Here is a 24,315-nt window from a genome sequence, read left to right on the forward strand (position 1 = left end):
TGAAGACTTTCCAGGTGCAGGTCTATGGTCTCGCAAGAATAACGGATGCCTTTATTTAAGACTTGCATCTCTTGGGCTTCTGTCTTTTTCTTGCAATTAGTTTTTATGGTTTGGAGTTACGTTAGGATCTGTGAGTCCACAAGCCCACCCGAGGCTGGAGAGATCCAGAGGCGGTCTGTGCCGGGGCTGGAGGGCTGTCTGTACATGTGAATGGGTGGCCGGGTGGCTGGGCGGGAGAAAGGAAAGGGACTTGTTTTACTGTTGCTGTTCTTGTTAGCAGGATAGGTGTGTGTTTGAGGGGTGGAATCACCCTATACAAATCAGCCAAGAGAGAATGGAGTCACCCTCTCAAATGGTTGGACCAGCCAGAGGAGGATTGTCACTCGAAGAATGGCTGAGCTACTTGGGTGAAGAGATGCAGCCAACCAAATGGAGGGCCTGAGTCACAATGGTGGCCAGAGTCATCGCATGGAAAGCTGGACCCTGACAAGTGGCGTGCTGGTGTTGCTTAATGGAAGGGGCTTGGGGAGTCTCGCAGTTGAGGTGCCATGTCAAGGAGGAGGGGCAGAACCGGGACTTAGACAGATGAGGAGAATGGGCAAGAAAGTGGCAAATGAAATAAAATGTTGGAAAATGCATGCTCATGCACTTTGGTAGTAGAAATAAATCTGCAGAGAATTTTCTAATATGGGAGAAAATCCAAAAATCTGAGATGCAAAGGGACTTGGGAGTCCTTGTGCAGAACACCCTAAAGGTTAACTTGCTAGTTGAGTAGTGGTGAGGAAGGCAAATGCAGTGTTAGCATTGATTTCAAGAGGTCTAGAATACAAGAGCAGGGATGTGATGATGAGGCTTAGTAAGGCATTGGTGAGGTCTCACCTTGAGTATTGCGAACAGTTTGGGCTCCTCATCTAAGAACAGATGTGCTGGCATTGGAGAGGGTTCAGAGAAGGTTCACAAGAATGATTCCTGGAATGAAAGGGTTATCATACGAGGAATGTTTGATGGCTCTGGGTCTGTACTCACTGGAATTTAGAATGATGAAGGGGGGAATCCCATTGAAACCTTTCGAAGGTTGAAAGGCCTGGACAGAGTAGATGTGGAAAGGATGATTCCCATGGTGGGGGAGTCTAGGACAAGAGGGCACAGCCTCAGGATAGAGGGGCGTCCATTTAAAACAGAGATGCGGAGAAGTTTCTTTAGCCAGAGGGTGGTGAATTTGTGGAATTTATTACCACAGGCAACTGCAAAGGCCAGATCATTGGGTGTATTTTAAGGCAGAGCTTGATAGGTTCTTGATTGGACACAGCATCAAAGGTTACGGGGAGAAGGCCGGGAGTGGGGCTGAGGAGTGGAAGAAAGGATCAGCTCATGATGGAATGGTGGAGCAGACTTAATGAGCCAAATGGTCTATTCCTCCTCCTGTGTCTTATGGTCAAACCAATGGAGGGGCTGTTACCCAGTGAAGGGGCAGACTCATAACCTAGAGGGGTGCAGCCAACCAAGGGGAGGTCATTCATCCAGGGAGAGGGCCGATATCACTAGTGAAGGAACGTGTCATCCAACAGAGGGGGCAAAGTTGCCTAGTGGGAGGGAGGTGAGCAGAATCACTCTACGCTGGTGGGTTGGGGAGTGGGTGTGAAATTAGCCGGGTGAACGGTTCTGAAAGGTTCGATAGGATGGCACAGTAGTGTAGTGGGTTGTGCTATCACTTTACAGTACCAGTGATCATCGATTGGGGTTTGATTCCCGCCACTGGTTGTAAGGAGTTTGTACATTCGCCCTGTGCTTTCTCCAATTGCTCCAGTTTCTACCCACATTCCAAAGACATACGGTTAAGTTTAGTGAGTCGTGGGCTTGCTATTGTGGCACTGGACATAAGGTGACCTCAGCACAATCTCGGACTATATTGTCCATTGACACAGAACAATGCATTTTGCTTCGATGTACATGTGACAAATAAAGCTAATCTTTCTTTTTTTTTATTTTCTTAATATACAAGGTTGCCCTTTCATTGTCTGATACCTCTGGATCTGTCCTTGGGCCCTGCTCTTTACTCTAGAGCACAGAATCTCACTATTGTGTCTCCATTCATTCTCTGTCAGAGCAACTCATTACTGCCATCGTTTGGCCCTTCCTTCACAGTCTTGGGGTAAATCAATACAAATCAAAAGTTTAAATATATTTCCTAAAAAACGTTAAACACTAGTAAACACGCACACATAAAGAAATATGGCTTTCTGATAAAGATAAAGAGGGAGGCCTTGAGATATGGAGGTAACCGTGCATAAAACCAATGCTCATTCTACTGTTTGGTCCCATGTGTAAGTATCTTAAAAACTGAGCTCAACTGTGCAAAAAACCTATTATTTTATAATTGTAAAAAGAAAATGTCAGAGGTGCAGGAGAAAGGGTTCTGAAGCAAGCTGATAAAATGATCGATACTTACTGGAACACCAGGGGTCCCGGGAAAGCCTGGAATGCCAGGGGGGCCCTGTCAAACCACAGGAGACAAAAACAAGGTTAACAGGACCATTGTATATCAGAGTATTCTTTACAACCTGCTGCTATAACCACAGGATTAGCTAGGTCCTAGCACATTAACTGTATTCTGTTCACTAAGTAACAAGGTACAACACCTTTGGCCAGCAGAGAAGGAAGCATCCTTTACTTTAGAAACACTTTCATAAGAGCACCATTGCTACAAACCCAATCACATTCCTGAGGGAAATAACCGCCTTTGCAAAAGCTGACAAAACTCTTTTACCGCTTAATGCATTGAACTCTCACCGACCAACACCTGCCAGTCAGAACTGGGTCACCACCACTTTAAGGCAGATGTTTATTTGCAGGAACACTGCCAACTCTCCAGCCATCCACAATGGAGGTACTACCTGCTCACACCAGCTGCCTGAGCAAGAGATCACCAGCTCATTTCAGTTTTTTCCACAACTGCTTCACTATCAGTACACACCAGCGATGTGTAAAGGTGCACCATCAGCTTTCATCAGCCCTTCACAGTGAAGACACCACCAACTCATATTGGCCAGTCGCCATTCCTGTACACCAGTTTACACTGACCGTTCACAATAAGGGCATCAACAACTCATACCAGATGCCCGCAAAAGAACATAGAACATAGAATAGTACAGCACATTACAGGCCCTTCGGCCCACAATGTTGTGCCGACCCTCAAACCCTGCCTCCCATATAACCCCCCACCTTAGGTTCCTCCATATACCTGTCTAGTAGTCTCTTAAACTTCACTAGTGTATCTGCCTCCACCACTGACTCAGGCAGTGCATTCCATGCACCAACCACTCTCTGAGTAAAAAACCTTCCTCTAATATCCCCCTTGAACTTCCCACCCCTTGCCTTAAAGCCATGTCCTCTTGTATTGAGCAGTGGTACCCTGGGGAAGAGGCGCTGGCTATCCACTCTATCTATTCCTCTTATTATCTTGTACACCGCTATCATGTCTCCTCTCATCCTCCTTCTCTCCAAAGAGTAAAGCCCTAGCTCCCTTAATCTCTGATCATAATGCATACTTTCTAAACCAGGCAGCATCCTGGTAAATCTCCTCTGTACCATTTCCAATGCTTCCACATCCTTCCTATAGTGAGGTGACCAGAACTGAACACAGTACTCCAAGTGTGGCCTAACCAGAGTTTTATAGAGCTGCATCATTACATCGCGACTCTTAACTTCTATCCCTCGACTTATGAAAGCTAACACCCCATAAGCTTTCTTAACTACCCTATCCATCTGTGAGGCAACTTTCAGGGATCTGTGGACATGTACCCCGAGATCCCTCTGCTCCTCCACTCTACCAAGTATCCTGCCATTTACTTTGTACTCTGCCTTGGAATTTGTCCTTCCAAAGTGTGCCACCTCACACTTCTCCGGGTTGAATTCCATCTGCATCACCAGCTCACAATGTACACTACTGATCAGTTCAAGGTAGGGATACCTAGGTGAACACCAACCCACTTACTGGAACGGTGAACACCAGCCCAGTTTCTAGATGGATTTGGCCAAATATTCCATGCACATCAGAGTTCTACAAACTGTGCCCATGCCAGGATCTATACTGTGTGTCAGACAGCTGTCATCTGTCTTGCTACAAGGCTGAGTGAAAGAGGGTTGCTTTCTCAACAACACCAACACTCGGCTGTACTGAGTTGTACTGAGCTGTACTCTTGTTCCCTTCACCATCCCATTCCCCCTGTCCTCAACAGTCATTTCCCTTGACTCATTAACATAACCATGTCAAGCAGGCCGGGGTCATGTGGAGCAAGGGGGTTTTCTCAATAGCCCATCACCAGGTCATAATCCTGCATGGTCACATCTAATTGACAAAGTTCCAGTAAACAGACATGTGCACAAAGAAGAGGTGGTGCACAATTAATCCAAACTGTGAGCAACATGCCAGGGATTTATCTACAAATGGGTTATCCCACTTCATTAGGACAAACAGCTTCAGTGAGTTCAGAGTATTTTCATATCAACATTACACTGGGTTGGGAATAGCTGAAGTAGGTGGTATGTAATAGGCTATTCATCATACACCCTGCTGGGCGTAAGGCCCTACGAAACTATTGGATGCTGAAATTGTATCTGTTCTAGATTCTCTGAACCCTGACCATAGCTATCCCACACGTTTAAACCCACACCAGTAAATACATTCCTCTGCCACTCCTGAGGTCACTTACTCGTATTCCTTTTGGGCCTGGAAACCCAGGTGGTCCAGTTTCACCCTGGGAAGAGAGGAGAAAGTACGCACTGTAATCCAAGTTTGGACGTATCAATGTTTTAATACTGCAACATGCTGTAAAGTTTCAGTGCTAATGGAATGGTTTCCCCATAGCAGCAATGTTTGGGTTATGACTAGAGATAACGGGAGATAACGGGAGATAACGGGACTATGCAATGAGAGGAATGTTCTTTCGTGTGGGTCTGGAAGGGAGATTTTCACAGTCTTTTGTTGGCGAGAGAGGAAGAAGGAAGATGCGTGTGGAGACAGCAGGTAGACACTGGGCGGAGTGGACTGGGAGCGAGGGTCCGAAGGTCAGAGACGCTTGGCGGAGGTCAGTGGTTGATGAATGGCCAATGAGCTCCAACGTGCACTTTTGACTTTTTCCTTAATATGGGCCCTTTTTCTTTTTATTTTCTTTACTAACCCTATAGCCAGATTTATAAAGTTCAGTCATTTAATTACACATGGTGCATTGTCTGATATTTTGCGGTGCGGATTTGTAACTGGGCAATGCATCACGCAGCATCCACAAAAATGAAATTTTTCAGTTTGGCAGGGCCAGAAGCTGTCTTCCCCTAGACGAACACGTGCTGGCCGAGCCTAAGGGTTACAATATAAAATATAGGAACCAACAGCAGGCAATATTACCTACAAGCCTGCTTTCCCCATTTGATAATTTCTATATCTGATCCCCAAAACTTTTGATCCTCTTATAATCCAAAAACCTAACTCAGCCATGCATTGAAATCTACAGCTTAGGTGGATGGCCAGGAGGAGCCTGAATAGCTCTCTGGGGCAAAGAATGCCAAAGAATATCAATGTCATGAAAGAAGAAATTATTCCTCATTTACATCCTTTGCAGCCAACCTTTGACCTGGAGACAATGCCCCCAAAACCTGAATTTCCCAACTGGAGAAGCATTCTCATAGCACCTCAAGGGCCCACTAAGAATCTTTCATCCATTTACTTTCTCCGAAACTCCAAGTCTTTAGCTTCAGAGTCAGATGATTCCCAATTGGTAATCACTACTTACACTGTCCCAGCAGATGTTCATAGGTGGTAAGCACACTAATGCACATCTGCTCAGCTAAACATTCTAAGGTATGATCTCCTATTCTGTGCAAGTTAATGGATCACATCCTCATTAGGATATTCCTAATGGATGAGTATCCCTAAAGTAAATGTGGAACATCTTCCTAGTCACCGTTCAGTGACAAATGCTCTGAAGAAGGATGCAGACTTATGGAGGGTGCGTGAAGGCTGATCTAGGAGACTGTAACCCTTGGTACCCCGCTTCAGACTGCAATGCAAGGTCCCAGAGGACTGCTCGGAGGAAAAGAAATAATGACAAGAACGAGAGCTTGGCATATGTTGCAGAGATGAAACATAGCAAAAAGAAGTCACAAAATTTTCTCTCCAGAGGTCTTCAGCCCAAGCAGGTTGCAGACTCTTTGGTACTTTTCTTTTAAAAATGTATTTATTTTTTAATAGGATGTAATCATTTCCTGCACCTCCCTTGCTCTATGAAAACTTTTCACCCCCTTCAGTGCTTACACTTGCCTGTTTCTAAAGTCATCATTAAATCTGTATCCATTGCCCTTGCAGGCAGCATTTCCCATTTCACAATTTACTGTATGACATACAGTAATGTGCAAAAGTCTTAGGCTCATATATACAGTGTAGCTAGAGTGCCTAAGACATTTGCCCAGTATTGTGTTGTCAATGTGGAGCAGAGAGTGAGCTTGTAAATCTGGTGGGAGCAAAGGATATTGGGAATGGTGAGGCTGGAGCACTGCAGGAAGAGTTTGGGACATGTAGCACACTTATACATACACTCACATATACATATACACACACACACACATATGCATGCATTCAAATATATGTGTGAATATGTATATATATGTATGTGTGTATATAAAGTGCTGGAGGAACTCAGCAGATCAGGCAGCATCTATGGAGAGGAAGAAACAGTCAACGTTTCGGGCTGAGACCATTCATCAGACAGCTCAGCTTGAAACATCAACTGTTTATTCCTCTCCACAGATGCTGCCTGAACTGCTGGGTTCCTCCAGCACTTTGCATGACTTGCATGAAATACTAACACAGACTGCATTTCTAAAACTGGCTTCATTTGAAAATTCCAATTGAGCTTTCTTTTCAGGCATTGGAATGGGTTGCTCCTGATCACCAAGCTGATTAAGTAACAACATTCTTTCTTACCTTTATCCCTCTTGCTCCAGGGGGCCCCTCAGGACCTGGGAAACCAGGCAAGCCTATATGACCTTCTAGTCCAGGCAGGCCTCTTGCACCCTGTACAGCCATTAAAAAATAACCTTAAGCATAAAGTTCAGACATTTATTTCATAATGAACTCTGAACCACAAAAGACCAATTCCATAACAAATACCATTCGCTATCTTAATCAGAATTTCTCCAAGTAACTGGAACCATATCTCAGTCATGCACGTTCCACCAAGCAGGGATTTTGGGGGTGGGGGGAAGAGCAATGGAAAGGCACATCACATTGAGACTTGCTGCTGGAGGCTTTGTGTCTCAATTCATTTGAAAGTTAAAAGTTAACACCACGGGCAATAGAACGCAGGACCTGGTGTGGTTTTGTGCAAAGGAACAGAGTGCACGAGGAGGAATTGTGAAATTCTCTCTGATTGTCTGACTTTATATGTCCATTTAGAACAGAGATAAGGAGGAATTCATTTAGCCAGAGGGTGACGAATCTGTGGAATTCATTGCCAGAGCTGGCTGTGGAGGCCAAGTCATCTGGTATATTTAAAGCAGAGGTTGATGGTTCTTCTTTGGTCAGTGCATCAAAGGTTATGGAGATAAGGCAAGAGAACTGGGTTGAGAGGGATAATAAATCAGTCATGATGGAATGGTGGAGCAGACATGATGGGCTGAATTGCTGAATTTTGTTCCTATATCCTGGAAATCTCACTCCTTCCCTTTAGGTGGATTTAAAAACATCTTAGTCTGCTTTTGGGAAATAGCAAGAGCTCAGAACATCAGCCTGCTGGCAGCTCTCTTTCCAAAAGTCAATTGAGATTAATTGTGAACTGTGTAGGGGCAGTAGACAAATTAATCCTGTCAATACACATTCAGTGCCCACTTTATGATGCACCTCCTCTACCTAATAAAGTGGGCACCGAGTGTATGTTCGTGTTATCTGCTGCTATAGCCCATCCACTTCAAGGTCAGACATATTTTGAATCAGAAATGCTCTTCTGCATTCTGTTGTTGTAATGGTGGTTATCTGAGTTACTGTCACCTTCCTGACAGCTTGAACCAGTCTGGCCATTCTCCTCTGACCTCTCTCAGTAATGAGGCATTTTTGACAACAGAACTGCTGCTCACTGGATGTTTTTTTTGTCTCACCATTCTCTGTAAACTCTAGACACTATTGTGTGTAAAATCCCATGAAATCAGCAGTCTCTAAGATACTCACACCACCCCATCTGGCACCAACAATGATTCCACAGTCAAAGTCATTTAGATCATATTTCTTCCCAATTCTGATGCTTGCTCTGAACAATTGAACCTCTTTACTCTGTCTGCATGCTTTAATGCATTGAGCTGCTGCTGCATGATTGACTGATTAGATATTTGCATTATCAAGCAGTGCTACTGGTATACCTAATAAAGTGGCCACTGAGTGTAGATAGGTACAAATAATTCTAATCTTGAACCACTAATGCCCCTAGGAGCATCAGTCCAATATAATTTGTCATGCTAATGACAAATAGGCTTTGCATTTCCATTTGGTTTAATTCGGCATTGCTTTCATTAGACTTCTTTTTTATTGAAGACCACTTTCAATCTTTCAGGAACCTCATTGTGTGCAATTCTGGTCACCCCTTTACAAGAACCTTGCAAGACTAATATGTTTCATAGAATCAGTAGGGTATAATTTGAACTGCTGGTGCCCAATAGGCTTTGCACTCCTATTTGGTTTCATCTGTCACTGGTTTTATTAGACGATTCCTCTCCAAGATCAGAGTTGCAGCAGGGATCCTTCATAAGGAATTGTGTCCAAGATCTTTGCGGAGCAGAAGAGCTTTGGAAACTTACCTTTTCTCCCTTCACACCACTGCAGTCACAACTGGATCCCGTTTTGCACCCATGACAAGCCTGCAACAAAGCACAGAGCAGTTATTGAACATTAGCTCCTCACAGTGCCAGCTTCTCAACATCATAAACCCATTTACTGAAAGAATAATTATCATTATGTCAAGGTTTCAATCAATGGTTTAAAATAGTCCCTGAAAGTGGCTATACAGGTTGATGCGATAGTTAAGAAGGCTTATGGTATGCTTGCCTTTATTGGTCGAGGCATTGAGTTCAGAAGTCAGGAAGTTATGTTGCAGCTTTATAAAACTCTACCTCGGCAACATCTGCAGTATTGTATTCCGTTCTGGTCGCCTCATTATAGGAAGGATGTTGAGGCGTTGGAACGGATGCAGACGAGGTTTACCAGAATGCAGCTTGGATGAGGGGGCATGTGCTATAACGAGAAGTTGGACAAGTTATGGCTGTTTTTCCTGGAGTGTTGGAGCCCAAAGGAAGATTTAATAGAGGCTTATAAGATTATGAGAGACACAGATAGAGCAGACAGGCAATATTTTTTTTCCCAGGACTTCCTGGGGTGGTGGTAGAGGCAGATACATTAGGGACTTTCAAGAGGCGCTTACACAGGCACACGAGTGTGAGGAAAATGGAAGGATATGGACATTGGGCATAGGCAGAAGAGATTAGCCATTTGATGACTAATCTAATTGGTTTGTCACAATGTTGTGTGCTGAATTACCTGTTTATGTGCTGTACTGTGCTATGTTCTAAATCATAAGTATTCAGTTTGAGGAGCACAGATTTTGTTGGGATTTTTTTGACTCTAAACTTATTCAATTTGCCACAAATGTTGTTATGATGATGCTTATTCTGTAATTACCTTGATGCAGCTGTAGATTGAGATAACCACAAAGCTTTAAATTATTCTGGATACTCTTTTGGGTATAGCCTCTAGCTCTCCCATTTTCACTCGCATGGTGGTGATTTGTTACAGAACCTGCACCAAATGTACAGGTGACTCTTTTTAATTAACAAGCTTCTCAAGCAAGACCAATAACTGAACTCCATTCACTTCTCACTGGGTCGTAACACACTCACGCCAGCTGATCTCAATCAACAATTAAGTGATCACCTAATTTGTGCTTGTTTTTTCCAGTGCAAAGGGTAGCATCTCGTGATTCCTCTTCTCATTAATGTACCTCTTACTTCTGTTAACTTTCTCCCCTTCTTTTCTTTTTTTCCCCTTCTGTGAATGAAGGACATGTCCGGCTAGCTCGACATGCTGAGCATGTCTCCTTGTTCTAATTTTACAACTCTCAAGTTTTTTTCCCAACATTTCAAAGACGTGCAGCTACAATGTGGGCGTGCTACATTGGCACTGGAACATGGCAACACTTGTGTGCTGCCCCCAGCACACCCGTGGACTGCGTTGGTTGTTGGAGCATAACATCGAAATTCCGTTGCATGTTTCGATGCATGCAAAAAATAAATAAAAGCTAATGAAGCTTGGGTGGTGGGATGGAGATACGTCTCTGCCAAAGCCGGTGTAATGTAAGGCTCCTTTCCTTCCGCTAGCCAGCAGGTCAGCCCTGTCAGGGTCAGATGAAGCCACTGGAGCAGGTGGTGGATGGTTGTAAGAGCAGCTGGTGGACTTGACAAGTCCTGGTTATGCGACCACTGAAGAGACAATCTCTGAAGAGTACTGATAATAGCTGTTTTTTTTTGGTTCCTTTTCACATCATGTGGTGCATTGGGCAGCACTTTTGGCCATTTCCTTGGAATTTGTCTGCTTTTTACGAAACTGAGTTGTTAGCTCGACGCTCAACCCAGCACAGGTGGAAAGCCAGCTGGATTTGAATCCAGGGCCACAGGCCTTGAAGTCTGGTGCTGATGCCATGACACCGCTGGCAGGATAATGGCTGGGGTTACCCATCTTGTCAAGACACTGCCCAGAAGGAGGCAATGGCAAACCACTTCTGTAGAAAATTTTCACAAGAACAGTCACGGTCAACATTGATTTCCTACATCATATGGCATGGCACAAAATGATGATGATGATGAAAACAGATAATACAAAGGTTTATTTCTATGGAATGCCAGCCAATAGATGCACTCACTCAACAAAGGAAGTAATTTTGAGGTCTGATTATAAGATCATAAAACCATAAGATATAGGAGCAGAATTAGGCCATTTGGCCCATCAAGTCTGATTCGCCATTTCATCACGGTTGATCCTTTTCCCTCTCAACCCCAATCTCCTGCCTTCTCCATGTATTCCTTTATGCCCTGACAAATCAAGAGTCTATCAACCTCTTCCTTAAATATGCATAAAGATTTGGCCTCCATAGCTGCCTGTGGCAATGAATTCCACAGATTCATCAATCTCTGGCTAATGAAATTCTTCCTTTCCATTCTAAAAGGATATCCCTCTATCCTGAGGCTGTGTCATCTAGTCTTAGACTCTCCCACCACAGTAAACATCCTCTCCACATCACCATTCAATAGGTTTCAATGGCGTTACCCCTCATTCTTCTGAATTCTAGTGAATACAGGCCCAGAGCCATCAAATGCTCTTCATATGACAAGCTATTCAATCCTGGAATCATTTTCGTGAATCTCCTTTGAACCCCCTCCAGTTTCAGTGCATCCTTTCAAAGATAAGGGGCCCAAACCTGCTCACAATACTCGAGGTGAGGCATCACCACTGCTTTATAAAGTTTCAACATTACATCCTTGCTTTCATATTCAAGTCCTCTTGAAATGAATGTTAACATTGCTTTTGCCTTCCTCACTGCAGACTCAACGTGCAATTTAACCTTCAGGGAATCCTGCACCAGGAATCCCAATTCCCTTTGTGCCTCAGATATTTGTATTTTCTCTCCATTTAGAAAGTAGTTAACTTTCTACGCTTCTTTGCCCAATCTCCAAATCTAAGCCCTTCTGTAGCCTACTTCCTCAAAACTTACCTGTCCCTCCACTTATCTCTGTATTGTCTGCAAACTTTGAAGCAAAACCATCAATTCCATCATCCAAATCACTGAAGTATAGCGTAAAATGAATTTGTCCCAGCACAGACGACTGTGGAACACCACTAGTTACTGGCAGACAGTCAGAAAAGGCTCCCCTTATTCCCACTCTTGGCCTCCTGCCAGTCAGCCTCTACTTTGTCCATGTAATACCATGGGCTCATAGCGTGTTAAGCAGGCTCATGTGTGGCAAATTGTTACAGGCCTTCTGAAAATTCATGAACACAACATCAACCAATTCTCCTTTTCTATTCTTCTTGTTATTTCTTAGAATTCCAACAGGTTGGTTGGGCAAGATTTTCCCTTTAGGAAATCATGCCTACTATGCCCTATTTTATCATGTGCCTCCAAGTACCCCGAAACCACATATTTAGGAATCGACTCCAACATCTTGCCAACCACTGAGGCCAAATTAATTGGCCTATAATTTCCTTTCTTCTGCCCCTCACCTTTTTTGAAGTGTGGAGTGACATTTGCAATTTCCCAGTCTTCTGGAACTATTCTAGAATCTAGTGATTCTTGAAAGATCTTTACTAATGTTGCCACAATCATTTCAGCCACCTCTTTCAGAACACCATCTGGTCCAGGTAATCTTTCTACCTTCGGATCTTTCATTTTCCAAAGAACTTCCTCTCTAATAATGGAAACTTCACACACTTCATGACCCTTGACACTTGGAACTTCCACACTACTGCTAGTGCCTTCCACAGAGAAGACTGATATTAAATACTTGCTCAGTACAAATGACATTTCCTTGTCCCCATTACTACCTCTCCAGCATCATTTCCCAGTAGTCCGATATCCACTCTCACCTCTCTTTCACCCTTCACATATCTGAAGAAACTTTTGGTATCCTCTTAAATATTATTGGCTCGTTTACTTTTGTATTCTATCTTTATCTTCTTAATGACTTTTTAGTTGCCTTCTGTTGGCTTTTAAAAACTTCCCAATCCTCTAACTTTCCACTAATTTTTACTCTATTATATGCCCTCTTTTTGGCTCTTATATTGACTTTGACTTCTCTTGTTAGCCATGGTTGTGTCATTTTGCATTTAGAATACTTCTTCCCCTTTGGGATGCATATGTCCTGTGCCTTCCGAATTGCTTCCAGAAATTCCAGCCTCTGCTGATCTACATCATTCCCGCCAGTGTTCCTTCTTCAATCAACTTGGGCCAGCTCCTCCGTCAAGCCTCTGTAATTCCCTTTACTCCAATAGAATATTGATACATCTGACTTTAGCTTCTCATTCTCAAATTTCAGGGCGAATTCAATCATATTATGATCACTTCCCTGAAAGGTTCTTTTACCTTAAGTTCTCTCCTCAATTCCGGTTCGTTGCATAACACCCAATCCAGAATTGCTGATCCCCTAAGTGGGCTCAGCCACGAGCTGCTTGTTGGCATTCTCGAAATTCCCCCTCTTGGAATCCAGCACCAACCTGATTTTCCCTATCTACCTGCATATTGAAATCCCCCATGACAATTGTAACATTGCCTTTTTGGCATGCATTTTCTAGACCACATCCTTACAACTTTTTGGGGGTCTATATATAATTCCCATCGGCATCTTTTTATCCTTGCTGTTTCCTCACTCTACCCACAAAGAGGTGACCCTATATCACCTCTTTCTAATTATTTGATTTCATTTTTTTTTACCAACAGCACAATGCCACCCCCTCGGCCTTCCTGCCTAACCTTTTGATACAGTGTGTATCCTTGGACATTAAACTCACATCTATAATCTTCTTTCAGCCATGATTCAGTGATGCCTACGACATCATACATGCCAATCTGTAACTGTGCTGCAAGTTAATTTACCTTATTCCATGTACTGTGTGCATTCAAATACAACTCCTTCAGCCCTGTATTCGCCCTACAGATTTGCAGCTGTCAATGTGTCCAACAAAATCTCACAGTTTTGTGATTTTTACCAGATAATCCTTTTTACTACTGTGGATTGAAAACTGGCTAAGACACTACAGATAGTCTCCACCTTTACTCTTTAAAATAAACCTTGAAGCCCCCCCACTATGTTCTAAGATTAATAACCCAGATACCAGGGAAGTATTCAGGTTCAGTTTTAATATCACTGGAATATGTCATGAAATTTGTTAACTTTGCAGCAGCAGTCCAATGCATTATATGATAAATATAGAAAAAAACTATTACAGTAAGAATATACCTGTATATTAAATAGTTAAACTAAAATAAGTAGTACAAAAACAGAAATTTTAGAAAATGTCCATTCAGAAATCAGATGGCAGAAGGGAAGAAGCTGTTTCTGAATTGCTGAGTGTGTGCCTTCAGGCCTCTGTACCCCCTTCCTGACAGAAGAGGACATGTCTTGGGTACTGGGGGCCCTTGATGACTGAAGCCACTTTTCTGAGGCACCACTCCTTGAAGATGTCTTGGATGCTGCAGAGGTTAGTAACCAAGATTGAGTAACTAATTGTACAAGTTACTGTAACTTACTTTGGTCTTGTGCAGGAGCCACCCCCCAATACTAGATGGTGATGCAGTCAGTCAGAATGCTCTCCATGGTACATTTGTAGAAGTTTCTGAATATTTTAGTTGACAAACCAAATCTCTTCAAACTCCTAATGAAATATAGCCATTGTTTTGCCTTCTTCATAGTTGGATTGATATGCTGGGACCAGGCTAGATCCTCAGAGACTTTGACACCAAGGAACTTGAAATTGCTCAATCTCTCCACTTCTGAACCCTCTGTGAGGATTGTTTGATGTTCCCTCATCCTATCCTTCCTGAAGTCCACAATCAGCTTTTTCATCTGACTGACATTCAGTGCAAGGTTGTTGCTGTGACACCACTCAACTAGCTGGTATATCTCGCTCCTGTACGCTCTCTCATCTCCATCTGAGATTCTACCAACAATGGTTGTACCATCAGCAAATTTATAGATGCTATTTGAGCTATACCTTGCTACACACTCACGGTTATAGAGCGAGTAAAGTAGTGGGCTAAGCACACACCACCGAGGTGCACCAGTGTTGATCGTCAGCGAGGAGGAGATATTATCACCAATCTACACATATTGTGGTCTTCTGGTTAGGAAGTCGAGGATCCAATTGCAGAAAGTGGTACAGAGGCCCAGGTTTTGTAGCTTATTGGTTAGGACTGTGGGAATGATGGGGTTAAGTGCAGAGCTGTAGTCAATGAGCAGCATCCTGACACAGGTGTTTAAATTATCCAGGTGATCTAAGGCACAAGTTTTCAGAGCCTGCCAGGTACTCCTGCTGCCTTGCACTCTTCTTTTGGACAGCCTGACATTGGCCTCTGAGACAGAGATCACACCTGAGGCACCCCCTTAGTGCAACATTTCAGAAGGGTCCGGATTACTCACTCTAGAACAGCACTTGAGCTGACAAGCCTCTCATTCAGAGGTAAGGTTGCTACCGGAGCAGAACGAGCACACGATCTCATTTACAGTACTGAAGATAAGTCACTTGAATCCTAACGGTCAGTGCCCGTGACCCATTCGTGGAAGGGAAAATGTTGATGATCGCATGAAAGGAATGGAAATGTAATCCTTTTCCTTTACAGAGGAAAGTGCACCATCTAGTGGAGAATGCGACACTGCATGCTTTGTAGACTTCATCCGCTTTCGTATTACAAGTTACCAAAGCAGGTATATCATTATCTGACACAGATAAGAGCCTTTCCCACCTTACCTCCAGTATCATGGCTCATTAGGATCAGCAGACAAGCCAAAGGGCACAATTGGTCCCTCACTGGGCTTTCCTGCCATCATGTCAAGGATCCTTAGTGGGGGGGGGGGGGGAGAGAAGAGAGAGAGAAGAGAGAGGGAGAGAGAGGGAGGGAGGGAGAGAGAGAGAGAGAGAAATGAAGACAGAAAGACAGACAGAAAAAGAGAGGGAGATTTTCATCCCTGACAGTTCTGAATTTGATTCAAATCCAGGTCCCAAGGCAACTGATTATACTGTATCTTAGCCCAGTACACTACACAGATCTTTAAAGCAGTGCCTCTGTTTAGAAATAATTGACTTCCAAAATCATGAAATTCATTATTTCCTGCTGAGACTCGCAAAACCATTGCTGTTAACACATGCGGATCTGACAAAGGCGTATCAGCGCCATCTAATGACAGAATGCTGGAAGGCAACATTGCAGAACTGCGGAGCAGTATCTATCTGCCTGCTAATTTCTCTCACAACAGAGTTTGATGTAATATGTCTTTTTCCAAAGTCTAGTGTCAGACATGAAAACAATGTTGCCAGCCAAATGACTAGGCCTCGACTATGGCAATGATTAGCTTCATCAGCTTTATTTGTCACATGTATATTGAAACATCAAAACACTTGGTGAAATGCTTTGTGTTGTGTCAACGACCAACACAATCTGAGATGTGCTGGGGGCAGCCTGCAAGTGTCACCACACTTCCAGTGCTCGCATAGCATGTCCACAACTTACTAACTCTAGCCATACATCTTTGGAATGTGGGAGAAAGGAATAAAATGGACGATCTTGAAATTCAGCTACAGATTGGCAAATATGACATCATGGCCATCTCTGAAAATTGGCTAAAGGATGGCTGCCATTGGGAGCTTAACGTCCAAGGATATACGGTATATCAGAAAGGAAGGTTAGTAGGCAGAGGGGGTGGTGTTAAGAAGTAATATTAAATCATTGAAAAGAGGTGTCATAGGATTAGAAGGTGTAGTCTCTATGTGTTGAGTTAAGAAATGGGAAGGGTAAAAGGACCCTAATGGCAGTTGTATACAGGCCTCCAAACAGCAGCTGGGATGTGGATTACAAATTACAGCAGGAGATAGAAAAGACGTGTCGGAAAGGCAATGTCATGATAATTGTTGGGGATTTCAACATGGAAGTGGATTGGGAAAACCAGGTCAGTTCGGGACGTCAAGAGGGAGAGAGTTTGTAGAATGTCTAAGGGATGGCTTTTTAGAACAGCTTGTTGTTGAGCCCACTTGGGGATCAGCTGTGCTGGATTGGGTATTGTGCAATAATCCGGAGGTGATAAGAGAGCTTTAACTTTAGGGAACCCTTAGGGAACTGTGATCACAATATGATTGAGTTCACAGTGAAATTTGAGAGGGAAAAAATAAAATCCAATATGTCGGTATTTCAGTGAAATAAAGGAAATTACAATGGCATGAGAGGGGAACTGGCCGAAGTTGACTGGAAAGGGACTTGAAGCTGCTTTGCAAGATAAGAACCCATGGAATTACAGGGAGGTTACCAGCTTGGGTGGAGCATTGACTGTTCGACAGAAAACAGAGAGTGGGAATAAAAGGATCTTATTCTGGCTGGCTGCCGGTTACCAGTGGCGTTCCACAGGGGTTGGTGTTGGGACCGCTGCTTTTTATGATGTATGTTAATGATTTGGACTACGGTATTAATGGATTTGTGGCTAAATTTGTCAACGATACAAAGATAGGTGGAGGAGCGGGTAGTGTTGAGGAAACAGAGAGCCTGCAGAGAGACTTAGATAGTTTAGGTGAATGGGCAAAGAAGTGGCAAATGAAATACAATGTTGGAAAGTGTATGGTCATGCACTTTGGTGAAACAAATAAACAGGCAGACTATTATTTAGATGGGGAAAGATTTCGAAATGCAGAGATGCAAAGAGACTTGGGAGTCCTTGTGCAAGATACCCTAAAGGTTAACCTCTAGGTTGAGTCGATTGTGAAGAAGGCAAATGCAATGTTGACATTCATTTCTAGAGGGTTAGAATATAAGAGCAGGGATGTGATGTTGAGGCTGTATAAGGCACTCGTGAGACCACACTTGGAGTATTGTGTGCAGTTTTGGGCTCCGTATTTTAGAAAGGATATACTGACATTGGAGAGGGCTCAGAGAAGATTCACGAGAATGATTCCAGGAATGAAAGGGTTACCGTATAAGGAACATCTTGCAGCTTTTGGGCTGTATTCCCTGGAGTTCAGGAGAATGAGGGGGGGATCTCACAGAAAAATTCCGAATGTTAAAAGGCCTGAACAGATTAGATATGGCAAAGTTATTTCCCATGGTAGGGGATCCTAGGACAAGAGGGCATGATTTCAGGATTGAAGGACGTCCTTTTAGAACTGAGATGCGGATAAATTACTTTAGTCAGAGGGTGGTAAATCTGTGGAATTTGTTGCCATGAGCGGCTGTGGAGGCCAAGTCACTGGGTATATTTAAGGAAGAGATAGATAGGTCCTTGATTAGCTAGGGCATCAAAGGGTATGGGGTGAAAGTAGGGGAGTGGGGAGGACTGGAAGAATTGGATCAGCTCATGATTGAATGGCAGAGCAGACTTGATGGGCCAAATGTCCTACTTCTGCTCCTGTATCCTATATATATGGTCTTATGGTCTAAAACCAGAGCACCTGGAGGAAACCCACATGGTCATGGGAACATATTTCTTTCCTTACAGAACATATACAATTCCTTACAGACAATGGCAGAATTGAACCCTGATCTTTCAGCTGGTACTGTAAAGAGTTACGGCAACCACTACATTCAATTGGGTGGCACAGAGCATAGTGGTTAGCTCAATGCTTTACAGTACCAGTGTCCTGGGTTCAATTCCCGCCACTACCTGTAAGGAGTTTGTACGTCCTCCCAGTGATCGCGTTGGTTTCCTCTGTGTGCTCTGCTGTCCTCTCACACTCCAAAGATATATCCAAAGACATATCGGTTGATAGGTCAATTGGTCATTGTAAATTGTCCCGAGATTAGGCTAGATTTAAATCAGGAGATTGCTGCATGGGGCCTACTCTGCACTGTAACTCAATAAAATTTAAAATATGTTGACAGGTAGGTGAGAGGGGAAAAGTTAATCTGCTAGTACAGATCCTAAAAGAATATAGGTTGATGGAGGTTCTAGTTGGCCCCGAGCTTTGTGCCATGTCTATGATTTTGAATTTTAAACAAACTTTTTCTCAATTTACCAAAGTCTGTGCTGGCGGTAATGATAACTTTCAATGTCAATGTTGGTTTTGGCCAAGAGGGGCTCCAAAGATGTGGGAAATTGTTCTAATTTTCTGGAGTGTCACCATGAACAAATTCTGTCAGAAGATGGTAGAGGATTTTATGCACATACATGGTTGTATGGAACAGCTCAAGCACTGAGATTCAGGTAGATGTTTCTGGAGAGGGGCCACTGTAGGTTGAACCATGAAGATCTAAAGATCAGGACTATTCTCATGGACATTCATTGGAGAAGAGATATAACATGCTGGTGAGAAAGACTGAGAAATATTTTGGGACAACGATACAGCAGTGGGCCTTCACAGAGATTAGTTCAGTTGTATACCATTAGTTGTTTATGGATTTCTGACTAAATATACCTCTTTTATTCATCATATTCTTTCATACAAAATCTATCAAAATCTATCAATTTTGGTTAACAAAATCCATCAGTCTATGATCTAAAATTAACAGTTGCCATTGGTGAAACAGACTTCCAAAATCTAGCATCCTTTATGCGAGGAAAAGTCTCCTAATTTCAGTCCATTAATCTCCATATGGTTGTACACATCACTTCCCCCACCAGCTCTAGTTTGAAACTTAGTGCTTCTCCTAGTTCAGAGGAAGGGTTCCTGAACTGAAACATTAATTGACCATTAACATTCTCTTTCCACAGTTCATAGAATATGAACTGTGGAAAGAGAATGTTAATGGTCCAATTCTTCCAACATTTTTGTTTTGAACTTTAGAACATTATTTTTAGTCTATGCCCTGTGCCTCTCAATTTCTAATTTCTGCAAGTAAAGAGATTTTCTCTAAGACTTTCACCCAGAACTGAGCACATCTACAAGGAGTGCTGTTACAAGAAAGCAGCATTCATGATCAAGGGCCCCCATTACCTAGGCTATGTTCTCTTTCTACTGCTGCCATTGGGAAGGAGGTACAGGATTCTTAGATCCCACACCATCAGTTTCAGGAACGGTTATTACCTTTCAACCATCAGGCTCCTGAACCTGTGTGGATAACTTCACTCACCTCAACTGTAAACTGATTCCACAACCTAAGGACTCACTTGCAGAGTCTCTACAACTGAAGAGTGTACAACTCATATTCCCAGTATTATTTATTTTTTGTTTGCACAAATTTTCTTCTTGTGCACATTGTTCCTTTGTCAGTCTTTGTTTATGTATAGTTTTATTTATTTATTTCCCTGTAAATGCCTGCAAGGAGGTGAATCTCAAGGTAGCATATGGTAATATATACATCATCATAATCATCTGCTCCTTATGCTACTGGCATTTATGGCAGCAATGGAAGTCCTCTATCTCTGTCTGTCCTTGGCTATCTTCTCTATTATGCCAAAGGTGTGGTCAGGGTCCTCACTTCTGTCTCAACGGTATAGTGCCAAGTTGTCTTTCTTCTCCTTCGTTTCCTTCAGGATCCAATGAAGTGCTGTCTTGATGATGGAGTTGGCCTCCCTTCTCATCATGTGCCCAATCTATCTCCAAGGTTTCCTCATTCTGATTGTGGCCATGTCCTCTTGATGACACTGAACGAGTAGGGCGTGGTTGGAGATCTCGCTTGGCCAGAAAATATGGAGGATCTTCCGGAGTCTCATGGTGCGGAATGATGACAGCTTGACAAGGTTGTTCTCTGTCACGCACCAGTATTCTGACCTGTAGAAGGGTATGGACGTACCACGGCTCAGGTATAGCTTCACCTTGGTGTGGATGCTGTACTTGGTTGATCCCCGTATGTTGCTCATTGATCTGGATGATTCTCGCCTTGCTGAGTCTGCACTAGGTGTCGACCTTGGTCCCACTGTCCTGCTGAATGATGCTGCCCAAGTAGGAGAATCTGCCAGTGCTGGATAAGTGGAAGCCAAGTGGCTTGACAGGAGGAAGAAATTCTACATTAAGGGTCATGGTCTCAATATATACATACTTTGACAATAAATTTACTTTGACTTTGAGATTTTCACTACTGACTTAATCAGCTCCCATTAATATCTTGAGCACCAGCTTCTTACTCGCTGCTGCCGGTGGAAGGTGTCTGCGTGGAACGGTCTCTCTCTGTCTTGTCCGCTGCTCCCAGAGGAAGGTCCCTGTGTTCAAATTGTCTCTCTACTCTTACTCAATGCTGTCGGAAGATGATACCAGAGTCCTGGGTCTTGGCCGGGGTTTAATTGATGCGGTTTGTCAGTTGAACGTTGTAGTTGTTTTTCTAGGTTCTGGTTGCTTCTTTTTTGTTGCCTTTTTGATCGAAGCAGACTGACTCTACAGCCTGAAGTTAACTAATGACACAGAGCTAGATTGAACTGAATTGAGCTGAACTGAATATACCTGGACTGGTTTGATGATTCGTACTTTGGTGTTTTATATTCTGTGTTTTTTGCTGAGTGCATGATTTGTTCTTTTTCTTTTGCACATTGGGGGTTTGACGTTTTTTCTTTGAATGGGTTCCTTCTTTGTTCCATGGCTGCTGTGGGAAGAGAATCTCAGGGATCCTGCATACCTTACTTTGATAATAAATGTACTTTTGAAAGTTGAATGAATGAATGAACATCAGTAAAGTCTCTTCTTATTTGAGAACTCTACTCATAATATAATACTTGAACTATAGGTATCCTTTAGGTAAATCTGTGGCAGACAAACCCAAGGCCCCAGAACTGGTGACAGTGTCTAGAACTTTGTTGCAGCATAACTTTAAGCCCTTGCACTCAAGTCCACTGTCAAACATAATGGCCAATATCCTTTGATAAACGATCAGGTTATAAATGTTTTTTTTAAGCCAATTATAAATTGGAAGTCACCCAATTTAGTATAAGTGCTAAGTACAGATTTTATTAAGCTCCAAAAACAGAGGCAAAACCAATTTCTGTTCTATATATTTTATCTCCAATGTGATGACCTGACTTTTGATATCCACTTGGTACAGCTTTGTCCATTTACACTATCTATCAATGTCCCTTCCTGTTCCAATGCCTTTACATGGTTACAATGCAGCTGCTTTGTGTCACTGGCAAATTTTACTTGATGGTTTTTCTCTTCTGTCATCTTTAAACAATTTACAAACAAGTTCCCAAAATGAATAAATCCACAGATTCAGCCCTTGCTTCAGGGTGTGTCCTGTGGTTGATCACAGAATGATTACTCAGAGGTACTTTGGGTAAAGACGCTACCCCTTGATTACATTTCATTGAATAACTTGAGTGAGAGACTTGCCATGCTTGGTCTCTCCTTTCAGTTAGCAGAAGATTTTTGATTCTGCTTATATCTTACTGCCATAGTTGCGAACGGCCTTTATGAGTGAGGGACAGTGAAATATTCAGAAGAGATCATGGCAAGATAAAAATTGTGAAAGAAGGGAGAAAACTTTGAACTTAAATGAACTTGAATGAGAGAGAGAGCCTGTTTGAGATGTTGAAGTGTTGGGATGGACAGCAGTTTCTGATGGCCTCTAGATCATGCTCTCTTTTGGGGCTTTGCTATTGTTTGTATGGTGGGTGGTGGGGGAAGGGTTAATGCTTTTACTGGATCAAGTGGGGGGACGGTTGATGCTTTTGCTGCGGCTTGTGCATAGGAGGGAGGAGGGGGACCTTTGGGGTCCTGATATCTCCTGTCATTCATTCGTTGGGGTTTTCTTCTGTTTCATGGATGTCTGCGAAAAGTAAGAATTTCTGTAAGACCATAAGACATAGGAGCAGAATTAGGCCAGTCTGCTCTGCTATTCTTCATGACTGATCGTTTTTTTCTATCTCCTCCTCAACCCCATTTGCCAACCTTCTCCCCGTAACCTTTGAGGCCATGTCCAACCAAGAACCTATCAATCTCTGCCTTAAATACACCTAACAACCTGGCCTCCACAGGCAGCAAATTTCACAAATTCACCACCCTCTACCTAAAGAAATTTCTCTGCATCTCTGTATTGAATGGATGCCCCTCTATCCTGAGCCTGTGCCCTCATGTCCTGGACTCTCCCACCACAGGAAACATCCTTTCCACATCAACTCTGTCTAGGTCTTTCAACATTCGAAAGGTTTCAATGAGATCCCCCCCTCATCCTTCTAAATTCCAGCGAGTACAGACCCAGAGCCATCAAATGTTCCTCATAGGATAACCCTTTCAATTCCTGGAATCATCCTTGTGAACCTCCTCTGGACTCTCTCCAATGCCAGCACATCTCTTCTAAGATGAGGAGCCCAAAACTGTACATAATACCCAAGGTGAAGCCTCACCAGTGCCTTATAAAGCCTCAACATCACATCCCTGCTCTTGTATTCTAGACCTCTTGAATATTGATTGTATATTGTATACATTCCCTGATATTAAATTGAACCATTGAAAATTTGACGTATATCTCTCAATAATTAAACATCTACTTCCATAATTTCTTGGAGAGGGATTATAATCTCATTTTACTAGAATTTCAGTCTTCAGGAAAGTTGCCACAGGGTACACTCACAAAACATTGGAGAAATTCAGCAAGCTAGGCAGCATCTACAGAGAAGTAAACAGTTCACATTTCCAGCCAAGTCTCTTCAATAGGATGGAAAGATGCTGCCTGGCTTGCCAAGTACTTTCAGCACTTTCTGCATGTTGCTCAAGATTTCTTGTAGATTTCGTGTGTGTGATTTACCACAGGCTACAAATGATTAATTACTCTTGGCAATCTTTAATCTCCTGAATTCACGCACTCAGTGGAACCTAAACAGACTGGCATAAAATCACAAGCAAATAAATGAATATTAGACAATTAAAATTTGAACAACATGTTTCATTTCGAAAGAGTCAGGAATACATGTGTCTTCAAACAGAGATAAATATTCATCTTCTACCCTTAGCAATCTGCTACTACATACAGGAAACCATCAATTGTTCATCTGGACTAACAGAAGTGAGAGCTATAATTAACTATTTCTTATTGAAAGAACCGGTTTGTAACAGCTGTTACTGCTTGTCTTATTGAAAGCTGTACTTTGTAACTTGTGTTACATCATATAGATTAAGTGGTCTTTGGAATAAGGATTGAGAGAGAGAGTGATACTAGAAAGGTGAGGAGAGAGAGAGAAGAAACAATAGAAAGTCGATGAAAAAGAACTGGTGATGAAAAAAGTGAGCAAAAATAGAAATAAAAGAAAGGAAAAAGAGAGACAGAATGAGAGGTTTCTACTGTACAGGTCACAGGAAGGCCTAAGACCCGTAGCAGATAACATTTCGCTATATGTTTTGATGTTTCAATCATGACAAATAAAGCTAATTTAAAATTTTATCTTAGATCCTCTGGTGCAGCAACGTTGCAAAGGAAAGGACCTAGGACAGTGCTAACACAGCTAGCAGAGATGCTACTGTCTGTTGAATCTTGCCCTCCACCACCTAACTTTACAAGTGACTATGAGTTTCCTCTGGGTGTATGAGTTTCCTCCCACACCCAAAAGAGCTATGGGTTACTATGGTGATTTGGCCTCTGTAAATAGAGTCTAGAGTATGGGTGACTT

General features: G+C 42.8%; 1 protein-coding gene across 2 annotated transcripts in view; it reads right to left on the bottom strand.

Annotated features, from left to right (window-relative positions):
- col4a5 (collagen, type IV, alpha 5 (Alport syndrome)) overlaps positions 1–24,315 on the bottom strand; it is a 310,200-nt gene that overhangs the window by 180,836 nt on the left and 105,049 nt on the right. For both annotated transcript variants that reach the window (XM_072270935.1, XM_072270934.1), the window contains 4 exons: positions 8,842–8,901; positions 6,980–7,069; positions 4,713–4,757; positions 2,450–2,494 (listed from right to left, as the gene is read on the bottom strand). In XM_072270935.1, coding sequence (XP_072127036.1) covers positions 2,450–2,494; positions 4,713–4,757; positions 6,980–7,069; positions 8,842–8,901 — 240 coding nt within the window. The remainder of the gene's footprint in view (positions 1–2,449; positions 2,495–4,712; positions 4,758–6,979; positions 7,070–8,841; positions 8,902–24,315) is intronic.

This window comes from Mobula birostris, chromosome 10, assembly GCF_030028105.1.
Source record: "Mobula birostris isolate sMobBir1 chromosome 10, sMobBir1.hap1, whole genome shotgun sequence".
NCBI lineage: Eukaryota > Metazoa > Chordata > Chondrichthyes > Myliobatiformes > Myliobatidae > Mobula > Mobula birostris.